The sequence below is a fragment of the Lissotriton helveticus genome, chromosome 8, assembly GCF_964261635.1.
Source record: "Lissotriton helveticus chromosome 8, aLisHel1.1, whole genome shotgun sequence".
NCBI lineage: Eukaryota > Metazoa > Chordata > Amphibia > Caudata > Salamandridae > Lissotriton > Lissotriton helveticus.
In genome coordinates, this window is record NC_136069.1 from 1,692,502,134 (window position 1) to 1,692,529,843 (window position 27,710).

General features: G+C 44.8%; 1 protein-coding gene across 1 annotated transcript in view; it reads right to left on the reverse strand.

The window, feature by feature from the left end:
* Positions 1 to 27,710, reverse strand: part of LOC144774113 (extracellular calcium-sensing receptor-like) — a 47,201-nt gene continuing 19,491 nt past the window's right edge. Inside the window, exons 5-6 of the mRNA XM_078659138.1 lie at positions 9,653 to 9,776; positions 1 to 899 (exon numbers count right to left, since the gene is read on the reverse strand). Coding sequence (XP_078515264.1) covers positions 1 to 899; positions 9,653 to 9,776 — 1,023 coding nt within the window. The remainder of the gene's footprint in view (positions 900 to 9,652; positions 9,777 to 27,710) is intronic.

The following is a 27,710-nucleotide window of genomic DNA, read 5'->3' on the forward strand; positions in this document are numbered from 1 at the left end:
TTATGATTTAGCTGTAATATATTTCCTGGAGTTTCTTTCAGGTCTTAAAAGAATGATGTAACACTTGGGAAAGAATATACACCCCAGCAGTCCAGCACTGGAGCACAGGATGGCAAACACCTCTACGGCCACCATGTACTTCCCCCGTGTGCTCAGGTACGCCGGAATAAAGGAGACCCACACACTGACAAACACCAGCATACTGAAGGTGATCAGCTTGGCCTCGTTGAAGCTTCCGGGGAGAGTCCTTGAGATAAAGGCTACTATAAAGCTGACTGTGGCCAAGAGGCCCATATACCCTAGCATGCAGTAGAAGAAGGTGGTGTCCCCTTCATTACACTCAAAGATAATCTTTTCATTATATAATTGGGTGTTTAATTCTGGAAATGGGGGACATGTAAACAACCAAAGAGCACAGATAAGAAGTTGCACCAGAGAAGGTAACACTACTATAGACATTGGTACTTTGAAATCCAGGTACCTCCTTGCAAGGCTAGTAGGATTGGTTGCCTTGAAGGCAATAACTACAACAATCGTTTTAGCCAAAACAGTGGAGACACTAATTGAAAAAATGACGCCAAAGACAGTCTGTCGCAGCATGCAGGAAGGCCTTGTGGGACGGCCAATGAATATGAAGGAGCAGATGAAGCAGCACATGAGGGCGACAAGGAGCAGGTAACTGAGTCCACGGTTGTTGGCTTTGACTATAGGAGTGTCTCTGTACTTGATGAAGATGCAGAGTACTGAAGCTGCAAGCATGGTTAAACAGGCAGCAGAACCAGTGAGTGCCAGACCCAGAGGTTCTTCAAAGGACAGGAACTCAGTCATTTTGAGGAAACACTGATCTCTTTTTTCATTGGACCATTGGTGAATTGGACATTTCAAACATCTGGCAAGATCTGCAAAAATGATTTGGAAAATAAAATTAGCATTTATTATAAAGCAAACACATTTTGCAAAACATTAATACTCAATGACTTTGAGTCACTATTGGGCTTTCACCAAGTGCAGATTCTGTTGTTTTATTCAAAGAACATAGAATGTGTCAGTGTACAATTCAGTATATTTATTAGCTTATATCAATGACATTGTTCGGTTTTCACACCAACATTATTCCTTTGTGTACACCTGTGTGACAAATAGGTTTTTACTACTTTTTATTTTCATGGATGTGATCTGAGTGAACGCTTCAAGTTATTGTAGGATTTTCCTATATTTGTTATGCTGAACTATCCAATACTCTTAATCCCCGCAGCTGTGTGTAGGTTTTTTATGCAACATACAGGGACATATTTGTACAGGGGATTCAAATGAATACACATACATTATTGCAGTTGAAGCAATACACCACTGGTGAAGTTAGAGGGGGAGCTAGATGTGCCTGCCCTCCTTTCAGCTTGCCTTCCTGTTTTCCTGACTCTTTGTAAGAAGGACACAAATTAAAGTAATTTGCTATTAATTTTTGTTGTTGTAGTTACTTGTGAGTTAGTAATTGCGGAACCTTTTTGGCTCCTGATGGATTCCATAGAGCTCTAACAAAGGTGTTAGAGTGGAATGTAATGAAGACTGTTTTCGAATGCTGAGTGCACAGTTACACACAGAGGAATGAAGACGTGTAAGACTAAGCTCTGAATGTGGTGTAATCATTGGTGGGTAACCAGGCTGGGGAGTTGCTACAAATGGCAACAAGATAGAGGTTAATTAACCCATAGGTTGGCAGTGCTCTCCCAGAGAGTTTGCCACTGTCCAATCAAACTGCTCATGTGTGCCAGATACGCCATTGTCAACGCGCGGTAGCAACACTTAATGCATGTGGAGTAAAAGCACAGCTCCAGCTGCTGGGAAGCAGTTGACGATAACAAAAGCATTGCAGAGACTCCACACACATTTGCTGAGAACCTGCTGGCCAGGACATACATAAAGGTTTTGCGTTGCCCAAGTCATACGTTATACGGAGTGCCTACACTGAAGGCGGATATATCCAGGTTTCCAAAGAGGAATCATTGATAATCGGAAATTGCAAGATAATGATATGAACAGACTTGCTGCAAGGCAGAGACAAACACAGTGTCAGAAAGTGAAATTGACATTTAGAAAAGAAATATTTGACGTATTAAACCCATTACAAGAGGTGTCTTACAGATGCACATGGTGAAGTGGATCAAGGAGTCATTTCAATAGTGCTTACCAAGCCATCCATACATGAAGTGGCCAGCCACCAAACCTGCTGAGTGGGGCTCAGAATAACTTAAAAGGTATTTGAAGACCAAAGAGCCGAGAGTGACTCTCGGAATAATTACTTTTTTTTAGACGGCAGAAAAGAAATTCATGTTTACAGCTATCATTAAAGATGATCCTGAGGCCAGTATGTCACAAGGCCTCACAGGTAAGTTGTTTAAAACAAGTCCCAGTGATCCACCAGAGGTTTCATTAAGTTTCGTGATGGTCTACAAAACTGCTGCATTCCTGAAACCACCACCACCACCTTTGGAAAGCAAAATATTGGTGATAGTTGGATTGTGTGTATAGAGACATTTGAAGATTTCATTGATGCACTTGAAGAGACTGATAATAAAAAGATGATCAAATTCCTCAAATACCTTGCTTGTGATGATGTAAAAGAGTCATAATAAAGATGTTGCAAACTTACGAAAAAATGACATACTGTCAGATTAAAGAAACTTTGAATCACAAATTCAATCCAGTTGCCAATGTACATTACAAAAGATATGTTTTCAGTCAAGAACAAAAGAAAAATGGCAAACCATCAATGAATTTGTGGAGAAACTCAACAGACTCATCAAACATTGTAAGTTCAAGTGATTTAATGATGAAGAAGCTATACATCTTAGATGTATTTAAACAAATGAATGCTGCGAGAATCTCTTAGTCTGGAGTGAGTGTTAATGGCTGCCAGAGCTGCAGAGCATGCCGAAAGACAAGATGCTGACATGGAGGCGGGAGGTGCCCAGTCATGAGTGTGAAAAGTAGGCCACAGCCAAAGACTGAAGGACAAAAGGTGATGTCCACATGTAAGAAGAAGTTGTGTTTTAGATGTAGATATGTGTTTCCACATGAAGGTAAATGTCCCGCCAGTGGACAGATATGTAAAGGCTCTGGGAAGGAGAACCACTTTGTGCTGGTTTGTAGAGCAAAGGAAAAAGCGAGCGTGTCATGGTGCGATGACAAAATGTCCGCTGTAACGTTCCAGAAGCGACGTTCAATGCATACCCACAAGGCCAAGTGGCAACATCAGTTAAGACAAAATGGACACTGAATAAAGTTGATTGTCATCTAAATCATCGCCAAGTGGTTCTTCTAGATCAGAATCAAGTGAAAGCGTATAAGATAGTTGTGCCATGTCGAGGTTTACCTCAGAAAAGTGTGCGCATGCTGGAATGGCCGCATATGACGAAAGATGTCAGCCAAAGAAAAATCGACATGCCAAATCTCCAAGTCATCCAAACATTGTCCAAGGATTTCACTGAAAATAATTGCTTGTTCAATAGCTTTCATCACCGACACTGGTGCTTTGATAAATGATGAGAAATATAATTCATTGTTTCCATTACCTGAGCTTACGCCATCAAAAATTAAAGTGCATACATGGGCCACATCGACTCCTTTAAAAAGTGAAGGTTCATTTGCATGTTCAGGAAACACAAGACACCGATCAAGCAATCACCCATCCAAGTGCTTCCAGGCGCAGCGTCAGATGCCTGTCTGCTCAGTTTCAGCACAGCTACCGAAATGGGACAGATTTCTATAAACTACAAAATGAATGCTCACAATGAAATTGTAAGTCAATTTCCTTCCTTATTTCATGGATTAGGAAAGTATAAGACTATGAAAGTAAAGCTGCATATTACTGAGGATGTCCATCCTGTTGCTCAAGATTTAAACAAATTGCTTTTCATTTACAAGATACTGTTGAAAAAGAACTTGAATCATTATTTAAGCATGATATCATTGAGTGGTCTACTGGTCCCTCACAATGGGTTTCTCCCATGGTGGTAATGCCCAACAAGGATAGTGAAAAAGCTAAATGTTTATGCGTTGACATGCATTAGACAAACAAGGCAATTGAAGAAAGCAACAACCAGATCTATTCATTGCTGACATGATAACGCAATTAAATTGGTTATCATCAGTTATAACTCGAAGACAATTGCAGGTCTTTTCAAGGCATCATTTAACGTAAAATATAGTCTGTCATGAATGCGTTAAATTATAGTGATGACATATTGATTTTAGGAGCTACATAAAAAGAGCACGATTGAACCCTCACAGAAATATGTAGTTTACTTGCGGATGCAGGTTTAAGTTTGAATGCCGATAAGTGTGAGTTCCACAAGACCAAGTTAAAATTCTTTGGCCACATATTTTCTGATGATGGCATGACACTGGATCCTGCTAAAGTACAAGCGCTGTCAAACGCTGATGCCCACAAGATGTTTTTATGGTGCGTTCATTTCTTGCCGTGGCCAGTTACTTTTTCAAATATATACAAGAAATCGCTACTGTTAGTGCTCCATTGAGAGAGTTGACAAATGATTCATTTCAATGGTCACATGAATGTGAGATAGGTTTTATGAAAATCAAACAAGCCATTGAAAATGCTACTGAAATGGCCTATTTCGATCCAAAGCTTCATACAGAGGTTGTTGTGGATGCTAGGCCAGTCTGGTAAGGCGTCATGCTTCAGCACAGCGGTCACCCGAATGCTTGAAGGCATATTGTGGCATATGCAAGTAAGAGTTTGTCCCAAACAGAGCGTGCTATTGAAAAAGAAAGTTTAGCAAAGTTTAGCAATGGTATGAGCTTGTGAACATTTCCATGTTTTCCTGTTAGAAAGCCTGTTGCGCTGGTAAATGATCATCAAGCTTTATTAACTACATTTGGAAATCAAAAGGCAAAGATGCCTTCTCACACTGAATGATGGAGACTATGTTTACAAGAGTACAATCATAACATTGTGATCATCCAGGTAGGACCATAACCCTTCTGATTACTTTTCCAGAGTGCCTATACAAGGTCATGGAACTCCATCTAAGATGGTTGAAGCATATATCACTTTCAGTCAAACACCTCAGCTGCCATTTCATTAGTCCGGAGTATTACTGCTACAAGCCATGATTGTGACATGCTCAAGTTGAAAGATATAACCACACATCAGTCATGTTTTGAGATGCTACTTAAATGGGTGGCACAGTAGGTGCTGCAGGCCCACTGGTAGAATTTACGGTCCCTAGGTATATGGTATGCCACACTACAAGGGACGTATACATAAATTAAATATGCCAATCAGGTGTAAACCAATTGTACCAACTTTAAGGAGTGAACACAAGGATGTTTTGCACTGGTTAGCAGTGGTAAAGTGCACAGAGTCCTAAGGCCAACAAAAACAATTTCAGCAAAAAAGGAGAGGGTAAATGCAAAACGTTTGAGCGTGATCCTACAGAGAGGGCCAGGTTCAACACCTTTGAAGAGCAAGTGGGGTTTGGTTCACCCGTCTCTACCATCCAGGCAGAATGGTCCACCTTGTCCATACCCAGGCTTCTTTTGTCTCATTCTCTGGCAGCAATACATAACCCACAACAGCAGAGCCATGTGATCTAATCTACCAGCAGAAAGGCACAGTGGATTTGGGCACAAATAAACGGGCATATTTTTAATTGTAGCTTAAAATCTGACTCTACTGTTAAAGAATATTTTGAATTACAATTCAAAGAGACCAAGAAGTATTTTACTACCTGCTTCCTACCTAAAATCAGTGTGCATTAAATGTAATGAAGCATCTCAGTGTTAGTCTATGAAAGAGGTAGGCCTTACAACAGTGAAAACAACTTTAGGAGTTCTTCACTGCTAGGACATTTAAAACATAAGCTCACATGTCGTACTTTTTAAATGCCATGCACCCTGCCCTAGATGCATTTTTATTATCTATGTGGCATTCTGGAATCGCATCGTGGAATCATGAAGTGTTGCCTAGCAAGGGAAATGTTAAGGTCAGCCTGCCTAAAGAAGGACTGACGGTTGAAGGATGTTTATGGATGGGGTCCTATTTACTTCTAATGTATTAAAGCTCAAACACTTACTAAAATGTCTGTACATTCATGGAACCTAACACCGGTGATGAGCGAGTCTGAATAAATTAAGAACCCAGCTCTAGGACCTCAACAAGTTTTGTTACAGCTACTTTGCATTTAAGGAGTTAACTTTCTCCAACACGGCATAGCGACTGCAGTGGGTACTACATATAAATGTTTTTTGTACCTGTTCTGAGTGAAGCTTTATTTGCCTGAGGCCATGTCTTTGCCCTATGGTGCTCGTGCAGCGGGTCCAATGTTGAGACGTGTGTGTGTGAGGAGTGCTGGGCGCATCATCATGTCAGGAACAAGCATTGCAGGCTGCACATGCATACTAAATGTTATGTTAATTTGATTTCCTAAATGCAACGGTTACCCTAGGGCGTCCTGGTTCTGATCACTGCCTATCGGTTTGCTGAAGTGTATGGTGCCTATATCAATCAATCAATCAGGGAATTGTGAGCTCGCTACTCACCCGTGAGGGTCTCAAGGCGCTGGTGGGGGGGTGGGGGTTCGCAGATCTGTTAGCCAAAGAGCCAGGTCTTGAGGGCCATCCTGAAGGAGTTCCGGCAGGGGCGAGTCTGATGTCTGCAGATATCTTGTTCCAGGTCTTGGCTGTAATATGAGAGAAGGATCTTCCACCTGCTCTGGCTCTGTGGATGTGGATGTTGAATTGATTTTCCTTCCACAACCTGACTCTCAATGTTGTCTCCTCTGTTGTAATGAAGAATGTGTTTGCACTTACAATTCCCTGATTGATATATTGATTGAACATTGTAACAACTCGGAAGGTTTCAAGGGAAGTATTTTCACTGTGGAAATATGAGGAATGAGGCAATTTTCAAGGAAGGTGCTTTGCAAAAGCTGTGCAAGAAAAGGGCACTTTGCACAATGTTGTAGATCGGGGCGTGACTTTAAGAAAGTGGGAGAAGTTGAGTGTGAAATGGAGGAGTCAGGTTGTAAGAACACACTCCGACAGGCGAATGAATGAATGAGTGTATTTATAGAGCGCACAGCTATGCACAAGTGTGCTAGCACTAAAATTAGTAAAGTGAAAGAATCAATCGCTAAATAGCTGAGTTTTTAATAATTATTGAAAGCAGTCTCATTCAGGGTGTTTCTAAGTTGGAGAGGGAGCTGATTCAAGAGACTGGCTACCAGAAGGGAGAAAGAGGTGACCCTTGTCTTTTTTCTTCAATGACAAAACATCCAGAAATCGAGCATTCATTGAGAGGAATGGTCTAGGGTGACAGAACATGCAAAACCTTAAGTTCAAGCATTTTTGGAACCGCCTCAGCTAGGGCATGATGTGCAGTCAATAAAGCTTTGAAGATGACTTTTTAAAAAAAGTTTGAACAATAGCTGCACAGCTGTGTTCTGGACCACTTGGATGCAGTGTATGAAGTCATCAGAAACCAAGATAAAGAGCATTGGGGTAGTCCAGATGGGATAGAAGCAAAGCTTGAACTATGGCTTTTTGCACATCCCAGGGTAGGTAGCAAAGGAAGCTTTTCAGTGTTCTGAGGATCCAAAGACATGACTTGACTACCGAGGCAATATGCATGTTCATAGTCAAGTCATCCTCAAATAGTACCTCCGAGTTCCTGACTGCATTCAGTGGGTGGGAGGCAGGCAATCTGCAGAGCAGCAGTCCCAACCAACCAGGTAGGGGGTCAGGGCCAAACAGTATAATTTCAGTTTTGTTAGGGTTGCTCTGAAGGTTGTTGCCACTGAACCAGCTAGTGACAGCTTGTATTCAAGCTGAGAAAGCCCGCTACGCATCCGACGAGGTTCCTTTGTACCGTCAAAGCCTGGGAACAGGTGAGCTGCCACTTTTGTAGTTAGCAATTTCTCTCTAGTTCCCTTGTTGTCAAGCTCCCCCCCTTCCTACCATCCTCACCTACAGCACAATAGGACAAATCTGGGGAAATAATCAGGCAAAGTAGAGCACACCCTGCGGCAGGAAGTTGGCCATTTCATTTCATGTGATTTCACATTTGTGTCACATACAGCAACCTTAATGGCTAGTGGGCTCAGAAAAAGCCACACACACATTTGAGGTTGGAAATAAAGAGAATAAGTTGATTTTAGGAAGTAACAGTAGTTGAGAGCTCTAACACCGTATAACTACAAACACCTTAACATAAGTGGGACAGCTACGACATATAGTGATATTAGAAATCCAAAAATAATTAAGGCACACGCTAAATGCCTGTGTGGTACCTCACTGAGCTAATTTACCTGCTGGGAGTTTTTTGAACTACCTGCACAGGAGAGGAATTCAGGAATTAACCTTAACATTTTAACTCAGATATTTGTTCTACATGCAATAAACCATTTTTATAATTGTATGTATTTCATTTTCTAGTTCCTTTTATACAGAACACTTTACATATACAAGTTAAAGTTGTAGCTCTTCAAACTGCAAGAACAGAGATATTACCAAGCTGAATGCATTCCTATTGGTGAACAATCACCACTGCAAACTCCTCTATAGAGAGTGCATCCACCATGTCCTGATTCAGATCCAGTTTATGGTTGTACTCTTTCAAGTGTCCTCCTTAGGCTGCCCTCCTAAACACAGCCTTTGTGTAAAGTGATGCTTCTCACATCAGGGAGTACTGGGGATGGCTCCAAGCAGGAGCACCCACAAAATAGTGGGCCCAGTGAGTGAGAAAATACTGTACCCCAACTTTCCCAACATAGCAATTAGGGACAGAGGAACAGGCCTGGCCCAAAAAAACTTCCCCACCTTGAGCAACAGAACCTACAGTCCCACTGTTGCCCCTGCCCCTACCATCCACCAAAAGGCAGAGCTCAGGAGGAAATCATTTTCAGTCCCTTTCTTGAAAGTATTCATGGAATTTATCAAACTAATTCTGACTCCACCCTCTCACTTCAGTATGTGGAACTCCACCCTCAGAACCACAGGAATGAAGGCAATACACTTCCACTGTACAGGAAGGCTCTCTTCTACCCCATCTCATCCCAGGCTAAACAAGCGGCATCCAAATGGGTCCACTATCCTTTTTCACTAAATACAGAACAAAAATGTAGGGATAAAAAGCAGAAGACATCCTTTTCAATGTTTGTATTGTTCACCCTGTAGCTTCTCTCGTGTTCCTATAATCAGGAGGTCCAGTTTCCTTTATGCACCTCTAAATCTATTGATTTCCCAATCTATGCCTCCAGTCATTTCTTCACACTTCCAATTCCTGACCTGATCAGCTGTCCCTCCTGAAACAGTGGTCTAGAGATTGCCAAGCAAAAGGCATACTGTTCATCTGAATGTAGTGCATATCACAAGTCCCTATTAGAGCACTAAGTAACATGCAAAATAAATTGTCTTTTGCCATTTGTATTCTCAGATTGCATGCCATCACCAAAAAGCCTTCTGTATAATACTAAATCCCATTAGGAAAAGCTGACCTTGATGTAAAACTTCTGAAAAAGGATTATAGATTTTTGGTGTTGATATTTAGATATTGGCAGATATTGTGGCATATCATATGAAATGTGAATATAATAAATCCTTCTAAGGTCAGCATAATATGTGTGCCCACCTGTACCATTGTTGAACTCTCCATGGGAGCAGAGGACACAGTCAAAGCAGCAGGCAGGCTGCCCCTCTCTGGCAGCCACACGGTACCCCGGAGGACAGGGGTCACTGCAGACAGAGCGCGGGACCTGAAGAAGACCACAAACAGCATTGACAGATCAGAGAGAAACACTGAAGGAGATACACTGATTGAAAGAATCATGAGAGAAAAAGAGATGATAAAAATATTAAAATGCAGTGTCCATAGAGAAAGGAGAGAAAAAGAATGTGAAAAGAGATCCATGTACAAATATATAATGATATATCGACGGAACAGAGCATGAGGATTCCTAGCGGTACCATGAGTGCTTCAATGTGACAATCACACCCTTGGGTCTGTAACACATGCGTAGAGGGCAGAGATGGACTACTGAGTATGCCATGTAGCCTCAGACATAAGAAACATAGGAGGAAGGACAAATACATAGAATGGATTCTAACAGCCAGATTCATCAACGGGAATTTGGCTCGCAAAGGGCCAGATTCTGAGAATCGGGCCCTTTGCGAGCGCAATTTTTGCATTTGGGATTCATCATCCCAAATGCAAAAATCGCAAATTACGAAATCACTAAATTGCGAGGAATTGCATTTAAGGAATCTCTATTTGAGATTCCTTAAATGCAATTCATTAACCATTTTTGAATTGCGAATTCGCTATTTTTGGCCGCTATTTACCGCGAAGTGTGACTTCGTGGTAAATAGAGAAAACTTAGAAAAATGCACTTTAGTGCATTTTTCTAAGTGATATGTTACACACACACATGTCCTTGGGACATGTGTGTGCGCAACATCAGTTTACATTTACATTTCAGGAGTGTTACAGGGTGTCCTTTGGACACCCCTGGCACCCTTGAAATCGCATCCTTATTTGCGATTAGAGAATTGCTAATCGCAAATAAGGAAGCTGTACAAATCGCAAATTAAATTGCGATTTGTACATGAATCCCATTTTGCGAGTCTTTAATAGCGATTCCTTAATAATCGCTATTAAGGACTCACAAAACGGGACAATGATGAATCTGGTGGTATGTTCTGTCTGCTGTCATACTCGCTTCATAGAAACCACATGGAAAGGCGCAACTGCCGACAAACTGCGTGCCATGGATAGGTAGATGGATGTTTGGAAGGTATCTGTGGACTCATGAGTGGTAACGTACCCATCTCAGCCTCACTGCCCAGTTCCTTAGCATCAGTAACTAGGTGGGGATGGCTGGTGAATTCTTGTTCTCTCTATGAAGATACTTATAGTATAAGATTAGTTCTGGTCAGGGGTGGTTTGGTCCCTAAATAGAGGACTGGTTTCACAAGACTATATGACCCAGAGGGTTTTTTGTGGTGGTAACCCATATAAAAGTCAGTATGTCTGGATGGTTGTCATTAATAATAGCTTACAAACCATTTATATATGAAACTCTTCATATATGAGTTCTTGAATATAGATTTAGCAGTGTATTAAAGATTGTACTTCTGCTCAAAGTAAAAGTACTGAGAGGGTATTGGTTTATTGAGTTTTATAAAGTATGAGGTTGATTTCTCAGTTCCTATGTCAGGTCAATCTCTGAAGTCAGCCTAGGGCTGGTCTGCCTTGCTACCCTGAAGGTCAAATGCTTGAAGCTGTTTCCAGTTTGAAGATGTGCACTGTGGAGGCTCCAAGAAATCAGAATCAAATGCCCCCAGTGATAAATTGTGGACTCACTAAAACCTGATTGCTCTTTCATAAAGATCTCTATAGTTTTCCACACAATGTGCCCCCTAAAATACGAATTGGGAAATTTTGCCCGCGAGCGCCTTAACAGTGCAGGCCACATCTCTGAAGTTGGACTGACACTTGTGTCCAGCCCTTAATCCATACAATTATTGGTCAGAACATCCATCAACAATATAACTGCTTCACTCTAACTTAGATTAAAATCATGTTTTGTGGTCAGTTTACTAAAACTAAATTAGTTAATTCAGCAAGAAATAGACCAAAAAGAAGCACATTAGTTCCATATAAACAAACACAGGGACATTTGTCGGTGCTATCTTTCCCTTCTCTCCCAAAAATGGAAATGGGATTACTCTGGCCCTTGGTAGGAGTACTGTTGGCATCCGGTGGCTCTTCTACTGAACCTGTGGGCAGCTTCATCTATGGCCACCCCATCTACAGTTTCACATTCTGCAAAGTTACAAAGTAGTGCCTTTTATCCTGTATATGCAATGAACAGGAGCCAAGGATTGGACTCCAGATGTAAATATGTAACCATCTCCAGGATGGGAGAGGGTTGCAGAGGGGATTATGTTTGTTTTGCATTAGTAAAATAATTGACAAATCATAAATGTGGCCTTTTGTATCTGTAAGTAATGGCTTTGTGAATCTAAACAATAGGTAGATTATGTGCATATGCATTATTATTATTATTGGAATAATCATGTTTGAGTTTGCCAGTTTTCAAAGCTACATATCTCTCTTTCTCAAAAAGCTCTTGATGTCAGACCACACAGCTGGACCTGGGCCCTTTGTTACCTGCAGTAAGTGAAGTCAATGAACATGCAGTGGGATGGGACAGTGTTGCCCAGTGATAAAGATGTGTCCAACAGGTGGTTGACACTCTGGAGCGGCATCAACCAGAGGGTTTTAATGTTCATGGAGGAAGCATTTCCCCAGGCACTGTCCTAGTTCATTACAGTGGCAACCAGACTCCTATAAAGAGATGAAAATGGCTTCTTCCTATGCAATTCTTGGCCTCATCACATAGAAATAGAAATGGGTGCTGCCCCTGTATATATAGCCATGTGTCTTTCTCATCCCTTATGCCAAATGCATGGGGCACACTTTATAAAACAAGGCAGGGTAGGTTTCTACGGAGATAGGGTAACTGAAGGCTAATAGCTAAGATTAGTGTTTTATAACAGTAGTCCCCAACCTGCGGTCCAGGGACCCATGTGGGTCCACAAAGCCTCCTAAAGGGTGTACGTGACTAATTAGAAAATTAAATAATATTATCAGATTAATAAAGAGTATATCAATAAAAAAAGCAAAATGTACAATTGAAATTTTTAAAATGTACTGTAAATGTGTAAGGAATTTGAAACTAGAGGCCAAAAATGTAATTAGTATCCTCATATGGATTTGTGGGAGCAGGGCAGGTGCATCAAAGAGAATTGAATTAACAAAAGCTCCAACGTTTCTATTAAAATTATTATTATACTTTTTTATGTGTTTGCAAATTAAATAAAATGTGTAATCATTTGTGAATTTGTTTGATAAATGCTTTTTCTGTATTTTGTGTGTGTGTTGTTTTGCAGTTCAAATCATCGACAATGCTTAGGCCAGTGTCTCCGGCTTCCAGTATGACTTGTGGGGGGGTCCCCAAATTCCAATAATGATTCAGTGGGTTCAGTGGATGTCCCTGGGTTCCAGTAAGGATTACGTGATGGTCCTCAGAAGTCATAAGGTTGGGAACCACTGATCTACAAGATGTCCAGTTTAAAAAAGCTTTGGCAGTCAGCACTTTTAAACCACACATGATCCCAATACAGAGAGCATAGCTTGCACAACGCACACCAAGGAGCAGTTGGTACAGACCCCTACCTGGATATAAGTCTTCCGGACTATCTAGGACTTGAATGAAGAAGTGATAAATCTTTCAACGAGGCCCAGATTTGAGCAGAATTGCAGTGTGGTTTAGGAGTTGCATTTTCAGTTATATTATTGTTAGGAAAGGTGTAGGTGCATCTCCTAGGTCCCCATAATTATTCCCCCTGTGCAATGGTTTAAAAGTAGAAGTGGAGAGATCTAGACAGTGGGAATCACTGATGCCATATCATCCCTCCACCCCTGGCCCATTGCCCTGCACTGCATCCTGATATTTCCAATATGGGGAAGTCAAGCTTTGGTCAGTCACAGTTCTCTCAAAGTCTATAACTCCAGCCATCACTGATACAGCACACTGGTTCCTTCCCTCAAACCCCATAATGGAGCCCCTCCTACTGTGTTTTCTGCCAAAGGCCTTGCTCCCCTCCCTTTGTTTCTGTGAGAAAGGCCATGCCCAGGCCTGTCAGAAAGTGTTAGTTAATTAAACAATGCTGAATCCCCTCCCTTCTCCTCCCAAGGGCAGGCTTGACCAGCAGTGTAATTGACTTGTCACACAGTATAGTTCAAGGCCTGATTCTCATTAAGAGTTGACTTAAAAATAATATGGTTAAACTCAAAATATATAAAGGAGGAGGAATATAATCTACATTAATTATAAATTTGCTCTCGTGACCATTTTAAACATAGAAAGATATGTTATTCCTTTTTTGAGCCAATGAAAAGTAATTCCTTTGGTGCAGCTTCCACCTACAGTGTGAATACAAAAAAAGCACTACACACTTCCAGTGATGCAATACATATTCTCAATCAATCAATCAATCAATCAATCAATCAATTGATCAATCAATCAATCAATCAGGATGTATAAAGCACAGCTAATAACCCAACAGTTTATTTGGGTACCTGCAGGCCCCAAAGGCTTATTCGGAATTCCGGAAAAGAGGTGATGTCCAGAATTGAGTGGAGGGCTGTTCCAAGTCCTTGCTGTGATGTGGAACAAGGAGCGTCCTCCACTTCTGCTTCGGTAGATGTGGGCAGTATGGGCAAGTGGGAGGGCAGCAGAGCGTTGTCATCTCGACGATGGGTGGAAGCTCATAAGGTAGTTAATATAGGCGGGTCCTTGGTTGTGTAGAAGCATGCATGCGTGAGTCAGCAACTTGAATTGGCATCTCTTCTGTATGGGGAGCCAGTGAAGTTGCCTGAGGTGGGTTGCGATGTGGGTTCATTGGGGAAGGTCATGGATGAGTCTGGCTTTGGCATTATTCTGTATGGTCTGAAATCTCTGTAGAAGGTGTCTGACGATTCCTACGCAGAGGGCATTGCCGTAGTCCAGTCAGTTGATGATGAGTCCTGTGTTACTGTGCGTCTCGTGTGTAGGGATGGCCACTTGAAGATCTCACAGAATGAGGAAGCAGGTGGAGGGATGGTGTTGATCTGTGATTTCATGATTAGTTTGTTGTCAATGATGATTCTGAGGTTTCAGGCATGGTCGAAGGGAGTGGGTATGGGTCCTAGGTCTGATGGCCACCAGGTGTTGCTGCTGTTGCTGAAGATCAATATTTCCATCTTTTCTGTGTTCAGCTGCAGGCAGTTATTCTTCATCGAGTTGGTGACAGTTGTAATACATCTGTGAAAGTTGGCTCTGGTGGTGGTGGTGTTGTTGGCTGAGTGAGAGGATGAGATGGGTTACGTATACATAGGAAATTATGTTGAGACCATGGAATCTGACAATGTTGGTCAGTGGGGTCATATAACTGTTGAAAAGTGTGGGCCTGAGGGATGCACCCTAGGGATCACTGCAGGTGATCTCCTTGGGTTCGGAGGTGAAAGGTGGGAGGTAAAACCTCTTGTTTCTTCTGGTGAGGAAGAAGCTGATCCATCTGATCATGGCCCCCTGGATGACGAAGTGCTGGAGTCTTTCGATCAGCCTGTGGTGGGATATGTGTCAAAGGATGTTGAGAGGTTGACGAGGATCAAAGCTGCTATTTCACCTCGGTCAAGGAGGGTTCAGATGTCGTCAGTGGCTGTGATTAGGGTAGTTTCGGTGCTGTGATTGCCATGAAAGCCGAATTAGGAGATATTGAGTAGCTGGTTCTGGTCCAGGTTGCTTGTAGATGATCTTTCCCAGTACCTTCACCGGGAATGGGAGCAGGGAGATTGGACAGTAGTTTTTGAGTTTGTTGGAGTCTGCAACAGTTTTTTGAGTAGTGGTCTGACTTTGGCATGTTACCAGGTGTCGTGAAATGTTATGATAGTAATAGAGGAGTTGAGCAGGGTGGTGAGTTCCTCGCCGATCCTTTGGTTTCCGAGATTGAAGATGTGGTGCAGGCATGAGTCTGTGGGAGCTCCGAGTGGATGGATTTCATGGTGAAGGTGGTGTCTTGAGTGGAGAGGAAGTTGCAGGTGGTCAGTCTGTGGTGCCTGTTGTTTGGAGTGGTAGTGAATCTGTTGAGGAAGTCTGTAGGTGTGCATTGGGGTTCGAAGTTACTGTATATGGTTGCTATCTTGTCGCGGAAAAGTTTCACTGTTCTGAGCTCTTGGGTGTAGCAGCTGGCCTTTTTATAGGATTGTCTCTGGATGTTGCTCTTGATGGGGACTATGCTGTTGGCGCAATTGGTAATACAGGCAATAAAGTTCTTCACTCCCTGTTTGAGGTTAGTCATAGTTGGGATTGGAGGTGTTATTATTATTATTATATGGGATTTGTAGAGCGCAGTCGGACATACATTAAAGTTATTGCTTGAACAGCCATGTTTTAATTGCTTTGCAAAACTGCGATTCTTTGCCCAGTGTCTGATACTCCTGTGGTAGAGAATTACAGAGTTGGAGAGCTAGGTGGCAGAGGGATCTTCATCCCCACCTCTCCCTACTGGCCTTTGTAGCTTTTAGAAGTCCCTCAGAGCTTGATCTCAAATACCTATTTGGGATATAACGTAATACTAGACTCTTGATATTCCTAGGGCCCCTATTATGTAAAGCACTGTGCGTCATGACCAGTGAATTAAATTTGATTCTGGCCTCTACTGGAAGGCAATGTTGCCCCTTCAGGTGCTTTTGTACTGACTCACGACCTGGATCATAGCACAGCAACCTTGTCGCTGCATTCTGGACCACCTGTAGTCTGTGGTCAGATATTTTGGTTCCCCTAGGAATAATGAGTTTTCATAATCTAGCCGTGAGGTGACTAGGGAATGGACTACTGTCTTCCTGAGATGAGTAGGAAACTTAGCTAGGATTTTTCATAGGCTTCTAAGTAGTCCAACAGGTGGCTCCAACTTTCTTAGTTTGTGTCACCGTGGAAAGATCATTTTCTAGCCAAAAACCTAGATTCTTGATTATTTATTTAGGTATGGGTGGGCTGCCTAAACTTTTGGGGCAGCTTATGGGGGCCCTGGGAAGTTCCTTGTACCCGAGGATAATTTCCTCCATTTTGTCCCCGTTTAATTTTAAGCAGCTTTATGTCATTCACTCCTTGATTCTGTCCATGCAGGGTGATAGTCTCTCAGAGTCCCTGCTGCTTTTTGGATCCAAGGAGATCACCAGCTGAGTAATGTCCGTGTAGGACGTCATGAAGATGTCGAATTCTTGGACAATCTTAGCAAGTGGTTCCATATATACATTGAATAATGTGGGGCTTAATGAGGAACCCTATGGTTCCCCACACCTTAATGACATAATTTTAGAGAGGGTAGTGTTTTGCAATACTTGGAAATTTCTTCCCTCCAGAAACGATGCCAACCACTTGAGCATGGTACCCTGCACCGCGATGGCTGAGACCTCTTTCGTAATATATGGTGGTCCACTATGTCGAAGGTAGCGCTTAGGTCCTAGAGGAGCAGGGCAGCTGATTTTCCCTGGTCTAATGATGTTCTAAGTTCCTCCACCACCACCAACAGAGCTGACTCTGTGCTGTGTTGTGCCCGGACACCCATCTGAATGGGGTGGAGGCATTGGTTAGTTTCTAGGAATTAAGACAATGATCGGTTCATATGCTTTTCCAGTAACTTGCCCAAGTAAGGCAGCAGGGAAATAGGGGAGTAATTGCCTAGTTGCAATGGATCTGATTTAGCTTTTTTTAACAGGGGTTTAATGATAGTGTGTTTCCATGCAGCAGGGACAATGCCCATCTCCAGAGACTGGTTCATCACCCTGATTAGGGAAGGATGACAGGTGTAACTCTTTTAAGGATATGGGGTGGGCTGGGTCTAGAGGTGAACCAGACTTCACTTTGTCCATCAATTCTTCTACCCCTTTTGCTTCTATTGGCGGGAGATTGGTGTTCAGAGTGGGGAAGCGTCTGATATTGAATGGGAGCTCGTTCTATGCCTTGCCTGCGATGTAGGAGAAGGCTCTTCCACCTGCTCTGGTTCTGTGGATGCGCGGGATCTCTGCTAAGGCGAAGTCAGTGGAGCAGAGGTTTCTTTTGGGTACATGCAAAGAGACTCCTTCGGTGAGGTATTTGAGTCCAATGTTGTGGATCGATTTGTAGGCGTGTGTGAGTAGCTTGACGATTACTCTCTTCTTGACGGGGAGCCTGTGGAGTTCTCATAGGTGTTGGGTCATGTGCTCATGTCTTGGGGTGCAGAGGACAAACACAGTCTGGAATTGTGTAGCAGGAATTTGTTGATTCCAGCATAGATGGCGTTTCCGTAGTTCAGTCTGCTAGTTATGAGTGCATGGGTGACTGTGTTTCTAGCTTTGGTGGGATCCACTTGAAGGTCTTACAGAGGATGAGGGTGTTGAAGAAGGTGAATGCAACGGCATTGATCTGTGGGGTCATGGTAAGGGAGGAGTCTAGAATGATGCCGAGGTTCTGGGTGTGGTCAGTCGAGGTGGGTGAGTTTCCGAGGGCAGTGTTGTCTCAGGCGGTGGGGAGGGTCCAAGGACAAGGACCTCTGTCTTCTCTGAGTTGAGCATATTGATTCTCCATTGGTACTAAGGGAATCCAGAGCCTACAATTAACTGACAAGTAACATTTGCAAGGACCTGTCTGGTCACCTACTTTTTAAATGAATCTTAAATTCTGATTCCAAAAGCATTCAGTATGGACACATTTATCTGAGTCTGCCATTAATGGGAAATCCTGGAATTTAATAGACACATCATTTTACCTCACCAGGAATGATACATGGATAATTGATGAGGAACACTGTTCTGCTACAAGCCTTCAAGAATCAGTGAATGTCTCAGAGACCTCACTGGGCCTTCAGCCACCCAATGCTGGTTCTCAAATAACCCCAGTATCCCTATCAGGCACAACTAGCTAGGCCTTACTTGGTTACAGTATGTCTTTAGAAAGATAAAGCTGTTCCATAAACAACCTCACTTTGCCATTAAGGAGATTCAGAGACCTCTAAATGTCCCTCATCCACCTGCAGAAAGCCCTCTGAGATTGTCCTCTCAACAGATATGGGCCACATCTTTCTATCCAACACCAGAAACAAGTCATTCATCACTGCCAGGTGGTCCTTAGAGAACTTGGCATGCTCAACGAAAGCACCAGCAGGTCCTCAAAGATCCTCAGCCAGGCCTTAGGAACTTATTGTCTACATTGTGACAACCACAGTCCACTTTCAAACACCTTGGCCTACCTTCAAATTCCCTGAAGTGGCAGTGAGTGATCTCCATAATACCCTCAGAGACTCAACCCACTTTCAGACAGCCTTAATTGGTCACTAGCTACCTCCGTATGCCACTTTCCCATTTTCAGCCACCCTGCTGTTCATCAGATCTCACCAGATGTCCATAGAGACCCCAAGCGTCCACGTGGATATACCCAGCAGGCATCAGTAGACCCTCAGCAAGCTATAAGACACCCTCACTTTCATTTTGGATCAGACAAGACCACCCTCAGAAACCCTAACTGTCTCTCAGATAACCCCAGCAGGCTTTCAGCCTGCCTACCGTACATGTCCATTTAGCCCTTAAATATTGCAGACAGCCTGCCTTCTGTTTAAGACATCTGGTATTTTAACAACCCATTTGTGCTCATTGAGACCCTTTTTATGACTTATGATCCCAAACACCTCCAGCATGGCTCAGAATCCAGGGGCATGCCCACATGGACCCTCAGACTGCCCCTATCTTCAGCGTTCTTTAAAAAGTCTGAAGCAGCTCTCAAAAGACCCTGAGCTTTTCGTCAGTCTCCTCCCGCTGGTCCTAACACTCACCCAGCCAAGCCTTAGAAGCCCTACAGGAGTCACACATAGACCGTGGTTTGCCCTCTGTTACCTACTGCACGACCTGAGAACTCACCCAAGCACAACACGCAGTCTCTCAGAGAACAACATCCAGCCTTCAGACACCCACATTTGCTTGCATATTTACCATATATCATAGTTTTGCATTGCCCTACAATAAACAAAGGGGTGTAGGGCAATGCAAAACTTAGAATGACATTTACCAAGTTAGCAAGGATACCTTATGTGGCCCTGCATGGCTTGGTAAATGTGGAGTAAAGGAAGTCACTGCAAATCGCTGCTTTGTGTAAGTCTGACCCAGGGAGGCATTCCACGGGTGTTCGTGGGTGTTCCCCATCATCCATCCATGGAATTCTGCGCACTGTCAGATTTACCATTACCGGTAGACCTGGGAATGCCCCAAAATGCTACATCTCCCCAGGGGAGGCGTAACTAGGAGAAATATGCTTATTTCTCCTCAATTGATTCCTGTTTCTCCATGTGCTGCATTCTGAGATACACGGAGAAAGAAAACGTTGATGCTAGGCAGAAGATTGTTCGCCAGCCCAGACGGAGAGCAGGAATGCGCTGTGTAATTTTAAATATGGTGCATTCCTGCCGTCTCCCTTTCATGCAACGCAGCACAGCAAGGTGGCTTGCTTCCTTGCGCTCCATGAAGATTTGATAAATATGCCACATAGTCCTTAGATATCAGTCCGAGTGGCACTCATTCTTCTTCAAAAATCCAGTCCTACACTGGTCATAAATGTCATGCTCTTCAGAGACTGGGGTCGGGTGGGGCAACCTCTTGCAGCAATTTCCTTGGACTAATATAACTTTGGTGCTTTCTTGAAAAAAGTATAGGCTGGCATTCAGAACGGAAGCCCAGCTTTCCCCTCCCCATAAGTTCTCAACCCATGTGTCTCCTCCTCTTACCCCAGTTAACTCTTTTGAATAAAATTGCATGTACAGATGAGGGCTTCGAGAAAATAGCTCCTGTGTATGTTTGCTGAGTGGAATTGTATTATGTTATAGTATAAATGAGTGATCACGGTTGACTTTTAATTTGTAGAATTTATATTTTCATGAAAACCAAATAACCTCACCTAAATGATCTGTCCTATTTTACTTCTCGAGTACAACACGGGAAACACATCCCATCTGGTGTAGTATTCTTTATTACATTCAAGTGTGCAGTGTTCTTTATTACATGGCAGTAATGCAGTATTCTTAATTTCATGCAGTGATGGAGCATTTCTTAATTACCTGGAGTATTCTCTACTACGTGGCAGTGATGCAGTATTCTTTATTACATGTGGAGATGCAGCATTCTTAATTACATGGATTAGTGTGTATTACGTGGCACTGATGCCGTATTATTGATTACATGGCAGTGTTGCAGTATTCTTTATTTTATGCAGTGATACAGTATGTATTCTTTATTACATGGCTGTGATGCAGTATTCTTTATTAAATGGCAGTGATGCAGTATTCTTTATTATAAGCAGTGATGCCGTATGTATTGATGCCGTATGTATTCTTTATTAAATGGCAGTGATGCAGTATTCTTTATTATAAGCAGTGATGCCGTATGTATTCTTTATTACATGGCAGTGATGTAGCATGCATTCTTCATTACATGGCAGTGATGCAGTATTCTTTATTACATGGCAGTGATTCAGTATTCTTTATTACATGTAAGTGATGCTGTATACATTATTACATGCAGTGATGCAGCATTCTTAATTACATGTAGTAGTCTGTCTTATGTGGCAGTGATGCAGTATTCTTTATTACATGGTAGTGATGCAGTTTACTTTATTATATGCATTGATGCAGTATGTATTCTCTATTACATGGCAGTGATGCTGTATTCTTTATTACATGGCAGTGATGCAGCATTCTTTATTATATGCAGTGATGCAGTCTGTATTCCTAATTACATGGCAGTGCAACCGTATTGTTTATTAGAAGGCAGTGATGCAGTATTCTCTATTACATGGCAGTGATGCATTATTCTTTACTACATGGCAGTGATACAGTATTCTTTAATACATGCCGAGAATGCCGTATTCTTTATTATATGCAGTGATGCGGTATGTATTCTTAATGACATGGCAGTGGTGCAGTATTCTTTATTACATGGCAGTGTTGCACTATTCTTTAATACATGGCAGTGATGCAGTATTCTTTATTACATTGCTGCGAAGCGGTATTCATTAATATATGCAGCAATGCAGTGTGTATTCTTTATTACATGCCAGTAATGCAGCATTCTTTATTATATGCAGTGATGCAGTCTGTATTCCTAATTACATGGCAGTGCTGCCGTATTCTTTATTAGAAGGCAGTGATGCAGTATTCTCTATTACATGGCAGTGATGCATTATTCTTTACTACATGGCAGTGATACAGTATTCCTTATTACATGCCGAGAATGCCGTATTCTTTATTATATGCAGTGATGCGGTATGTATTCTTAATGACATGGCAGTGGTGCAGTATTCTTTATTACATGGCAGTGTTGCACTATTCTTTAATACATGGCAGTGATGCAGTATTCTTTATTACATTGCTGCGAAGCGGTATTCATTAATATATGCAGCAATGCAGTGTGTATTCTTTATTACATGCCAGTAATGCAGTATTCTTTATTATATGCAGTGATGCAGTCTGTATTCCTAATTACATGGCAGTGCTGCCGTATTCTTTATTAGAAGGCAGTGATGCAGTATTCTCTATTACATGGCAGTGATGCATTATTCTTTACTACATGGCAGTGATGCAGTATTCTTTATTACATGCCGAGAATGCCGTATTCTTTATTATATGCAGTGATGCAGTATGTATTCTTAATTACATGGCAGTGGTGCAGTATTCTTTATTACATGGCAGTGTTGCATTATTCTTTAATACATGGCAGTGATGCAGTATTCTTTATTACATTGCTGCGAAGCGGTATTCATTACTATATGCAGCAATGCAGTGTGTATTCTTTATTACATGCCAGTAATGCAGTATTCTTTATTATATGCAGTGATGCAGTCTTTATTCCTAATTACATGGCAGTGCTGCCGTATTCTTTATTAGAAGGCAGTGATGCAGTATTCTCTATTACATGGCAGTGATGCATTATTCTTTACTACATGGCAGTGTTGGAAATGGGATCCCCGGCTGGCCAGGGCTTTCGCCAAAGTCAGTCAGAGACCACCACACCCAAGTCAGGGCAAGGGAGTTACACGCCAAGATAACCCCTACTCACCCTCTAGGTAACGTGGCGCGAGCAGCAAGGCTAAACTTGGAGGCGATGTAGGTTAAGTATTTGCGCACGCACCCCAGCAACAACAACCAAAGGCCCACCACAAAGGAAACTCCACACAAGGTTATGTAAAAATAGCCTTTGTATTATAATAAATATACATCAGATAAAACACCCATCTTGTTACACTGTGCCAACAGGCACGGGCGGAATTTACAAGGGATATTGCACAGGACAGGGCCACTTGGACCACTGTCAGGGGTATCAGCACTTTTAGAAATAATACTTTCAGAAATAGCACTCTAGAAAGTAAAATCAGTGTAGCACACAATATACAGATAGAGCACACAACCAGTAATCACTGGTAACAGGACCTCACTAGCACCACCTGTACTAGGGAGAAAAACAACCACCTACATGTCTCAATTCCTGTAGGGGTGTAAAAACAACACACATGATGCATTAACATTCAGAGGTGTAAAAGCACACAATTGCGCCAAACTCAGATAAGTCACCACCTGTGACAGTCTCTGTGTCCAAATGTCAGGGCCTAAACGTGGCAGCTGCCCACAAAGTGCTGGGCAGCTGAATCATCAATAATGGGCCAACGCTGGAGCCTCGCAGGCTCTGCCCAACTGACTGTCTCTCAAGAGCTTCACTAGGCTCTGAACCACAATTATGCCCCTGAGCCTCTCAGGGCTCGTGACACGACATCTGGGCGGGGGAGCCTCTCAGGGCTCAAGAGCAAATGGGGGGGCCAATGTAGGAGCCTCGCTGGGCTCTACGAACAAAATGGCCCCCAGGAGCCTCTCCGGGCTCCTCAACAATGATGCGGGCATCAGGGCCCCTCACGGGGGACCCTCGAACACGTGGGGGCGCTTGGAGTCCCCCCTCTGGGGACTCAGGACGAGAAATGCCCCCTAAGAGCCTCTCTGGCTCTAAACACAAGGGCGCGAGGTCGCGCTGCTGAGGGGGGCAGGGGGGGGGCGGACACCGACAACGTGTCCCGGCGCCCCTCCCTTCGCTTCTGGCCACACTCACCGGCTCTGGGATGCAGGGCGGCTCCTCTCGCCGCGGGGCTCCTTTCCCCTCGTCCCGGGGCTCTCCTCTCCACTCGGGGAGCCTCGGGGACCCGGCCGGCAGCTTCTCCCTCCCCGGCTCGGCTGAGGAGGCGGGACTTCCGGTCGGCCTTTCCTGGGCCGCGCTGGGATTGGCCGGGCCTCTACCACTTCCGGGTCGCTTCTTAGGCAGGCAGGCGGCTTCCCAGGATCCGAGGAGTGGGCTCCCTCGTGAATCCAATAAAAACGGGCAAACAAAGCGGCAATGAGCGGGGTGGCACCTGCGCCGTCAAACCGCCACACAGGGCGATCAGATGCCGGGTGGGCACCGGCTGTGCTCTCAAAGCGCTAGCAGAGCTAGAACGAAGGGTAGGCGCTCTCCAGCGCCACCGGATGAAAACACAGCGCTCACAGCGCTAGGGCCAAAATAAAGCGCTTCCAAGCGCTATGCAGGGATTCCAGCGCTCCCCAGCGCTGAAGGGCAGAGAGCAGCGCTCTCAGGCTGCAGGCAAGGAGTCCTCAGTGCTCCTCAGCACTGGAGGACAGGACAAAGCTCCAGCAAGGGCTGGAGGCAGGCAGGGGGGGCAAGGCTGGGCCAGAGCCAGCACACTGGGTCTCCAGGCAGGGAGACACCCCAAGTGGCGGTCCTCCTGGCCCCAGCAGCAGCAACAGCCCCCTCTGGCAGGATCCAAAAGCAGAACATTTTCCAAGGGGACACAGCCCCTTCTTATACTAACAAATCCTTTGTCTAAGGTGCAGGGTGGGGGGAAAACCAGTTGCAGCTGGCTCTGGAGCACTCTTGATGGCCCAACCACCCATTTCTTTCACTGGGGAGGCTAGGGTCGTTAGATACACCACAGGGGGGCGGAGCCAGCATTGTGTGGGGAAAACCCAGCCCATCCAGGACACAGGTAGACTCCTCCCACACATCACTCATGCTAATCTCCCACTCACCACCGGGCAGACCCATCCAGACTTCCTGGAGCCTGGCATGCCAGCCAGCTCCAGCCAATCACGCTCCAGCACCCTCACAGCACACGCACACATATCTCAATGTCCAGAAGTAGCACTTCCCTTCTAGACACATACATGCCGCAGACACCATCTCGCAGCATTCACTCTCACGAGTTCAGACATACTAAACTCGAGCCTGCACTCCCCACGCATCAGGAACTACCAGGGACACACACATTCCCCATGCATTCCTATGGGAGGGCAGGCCAGCCATACTACACGCACGCACTTTCACTCTGGGACCCAGGGAAAAGTGCGCAGAGACCCAAAAATCACTGACACAGGGTCACAAATAACAGCAAAAAGTTTAGGGGTGAACCAGCCCTGCGGGCCAAGTCCAACACAACCCCCTTCCAGCCAAAACGCAGAGGAGAACAATCACCACCGTGATGGACTTCCCTGCTTGGGGCGATAGAACACGGACGCAGGCCCGCCACTGCCGGGACACCCTCCTGTTCTATGCCACGGTGAACCCCTAGGGTTCCTTCTAAAGCTACTGTAAGGACCAGCTGGGCTACCCCACTGGTACTCCTCAGCTGTCCGCGGCCAGGACCAGGCCCTAGGCCACCCAGGTGCCACTGGTTCCTGCCTACTCACGAAGTGGGGGGTAGTAACCCCAGGCACATAACAGCCATTCTCCACTCCTCCTGTCTGCAAGACAGGGCTAGACTGCCACTGGTTCTCCAGCCTAGGGTCTACAACCTCAGGTGGACCAGGAGTCTCAGGGAAGGCGCTCCTCCCCTTTCCTCTTCTTTTAGGGTTCCTCCTCCCCGTGCGAGGGGGACACCTAGAACGCCATTCCAACCTAGGGTTTAACCCCTCAGGTTGCACCGGGGTCAGAGGTGGGCTCTCCCACCCTCTGCACCCCCTTCCAGAGGTCTGCCCTCTCCCACCTGGAGAAGTTCCTCTGGAAGAAGAACCGGTCAGGACACTGGCTACAGTCGTCCTACCCTTCAGGTCAGGCTGATCCTGAACCTGGCCATCCAACCTCCGGTCTAAAACCTTTGGTGGAACAACTGCCTGGCACTCCAGGACTTCTGGGGACTCACACACAATCCCCCTGAGGCTAACAAATGACACATCTGTTGCGTGACTGTCTGTCTGGCGCAGATCTCCCGCCCTCTGTCCACCTGACAGTGCGTGACGATCCCCCAGACCAGAAGTGGTGCCACCCGGGTCCCTCCAAGAAGATCTAGCCCAACTGGCTAGTCTCTGGTCCACTGGTGCATCCACTGGGAAACTCATCCCCCAATCACTCCTCACGCTGGACTCCTGTACCCTCCCTACCGGAGCGGTACTGCCAGCCTCTAGAACCACAGGAGCTCTGGTTACAGACGCTCCAGGTCCTCTACTCACTAGGAGATCCTCCTCAAATGGGCTAACAGGACAGCCTAGGTCCCCAACCTGGTGTTCCCTCAAGAAACCACCCAGGCTCTGAGACAGGGCTTCGGGCCTCTGGGGGCTCTCAGCCACCCACTGACTCCTGCTCCACTGAGCCAGGTAGTCAGCCCCTACACCCTTCTCACTATACTGGGACCTAGCTGGGCTACACTGAGCATCTTCCACCACGCTGGGCTGGAAGATCCCTGAGCCACTACTTTCGGAGTCACTCACCAATGACTCTACAGAACCTCTGGTCCCTTCCCAGCGGTCTGCTTCCTCTGCCAGCTCACATGGTTCAGACAATCCACACCCTAACAGGTGTTGGCGCAACCCTGGTGAACAACAACTGAGCAACTGCTCTCTGAGAAACATATCGAACAATATGTCCCAATCACATTTCGTGGGCTCCCGTACCCAATCACACAGGGCTCCACAACAGTCATCCTCAAAGTCTACCCAAGACTGGTGAGAAGGTTTCCTAAGGTTCCTAAACCTCAACCTATTCTCCTCCTCTGGGGAAACAGGAACCATACTCTGGGAACTGGGACTTTCTAGACTGAGATTTAAATAGCTGCCACCACTGGACTCAACCCTCCCTGGGGGATCCAGAAAATTAAGACTGCGCTCAGGGGATAACCTACACTCTAGGGCTATCTTCTCCCTGGCCAAGGCCCTCTCAGCCTCTGCAGTCCGCTCATTCACACCCAGCTGCGCCATCTCTCTGGCATACTCTAACCGGAGCTTCTCCATGGCCAGCTGGTGCTCCCTCTCTTCTCTCCTATCCACCCACTCCTCTGGGGACAGGGAAAGGGATGGGGTGCTACATCTGACACTGGACCCAGCAAGGGACTCCCTATCTAGGGGGTACTCACTCTCTGCTGGTGCCCATCCACTGTCACACTCACTCTCCACATCAGACTCTTCAGGGCTCCCCGCAGACCCACCACCCTCATGGTGTGCGGCCCGGGCCCTCTCTCTCTCACTGTGCTCACGCTCCCAGTCACTCTTCTGCCACAGGATCAGGTTATCCCTAAGCTTGGACTGGGGGTCTGACTCACTCACTGGGATGTCTCTCTCCTTACATAACCGTACCAACTCATGCACACTGTACTTAAACAGGCCACAAAGGTTAAAAGGAGATTCCATCTTGACAGGATGTTCACAGACACGTGCAACACAAGGGACCTTGCAATCTGAAGTAGGAGTACACAATTCCAAAACTTCCACACTCTCCTTAAAAAAGAACTCACTCATGCGTCCAGGAAAACACACCATTCATCCACACACACCCTCCCCTCGGATCGGTAAGGCAGTTTCTACCACCCCTGACTTCTCAACCTGACCAAAGTGACACAGGTACCAAACTCTGGAAGCCGGGCGGGGGACAAATGTACAGGACACAATTATAAAATGACACTCTTCAGGAGAAGAACAATGGAATTTTACCAAAAACAATAATCCCCAAAAATGTGGTTATCTAAAAATGTAGAGCTTTGAAGTGCGGCCAGCCGCTACTGTGGTACAACGCAAACACAAATCCTTATCCCACCGCT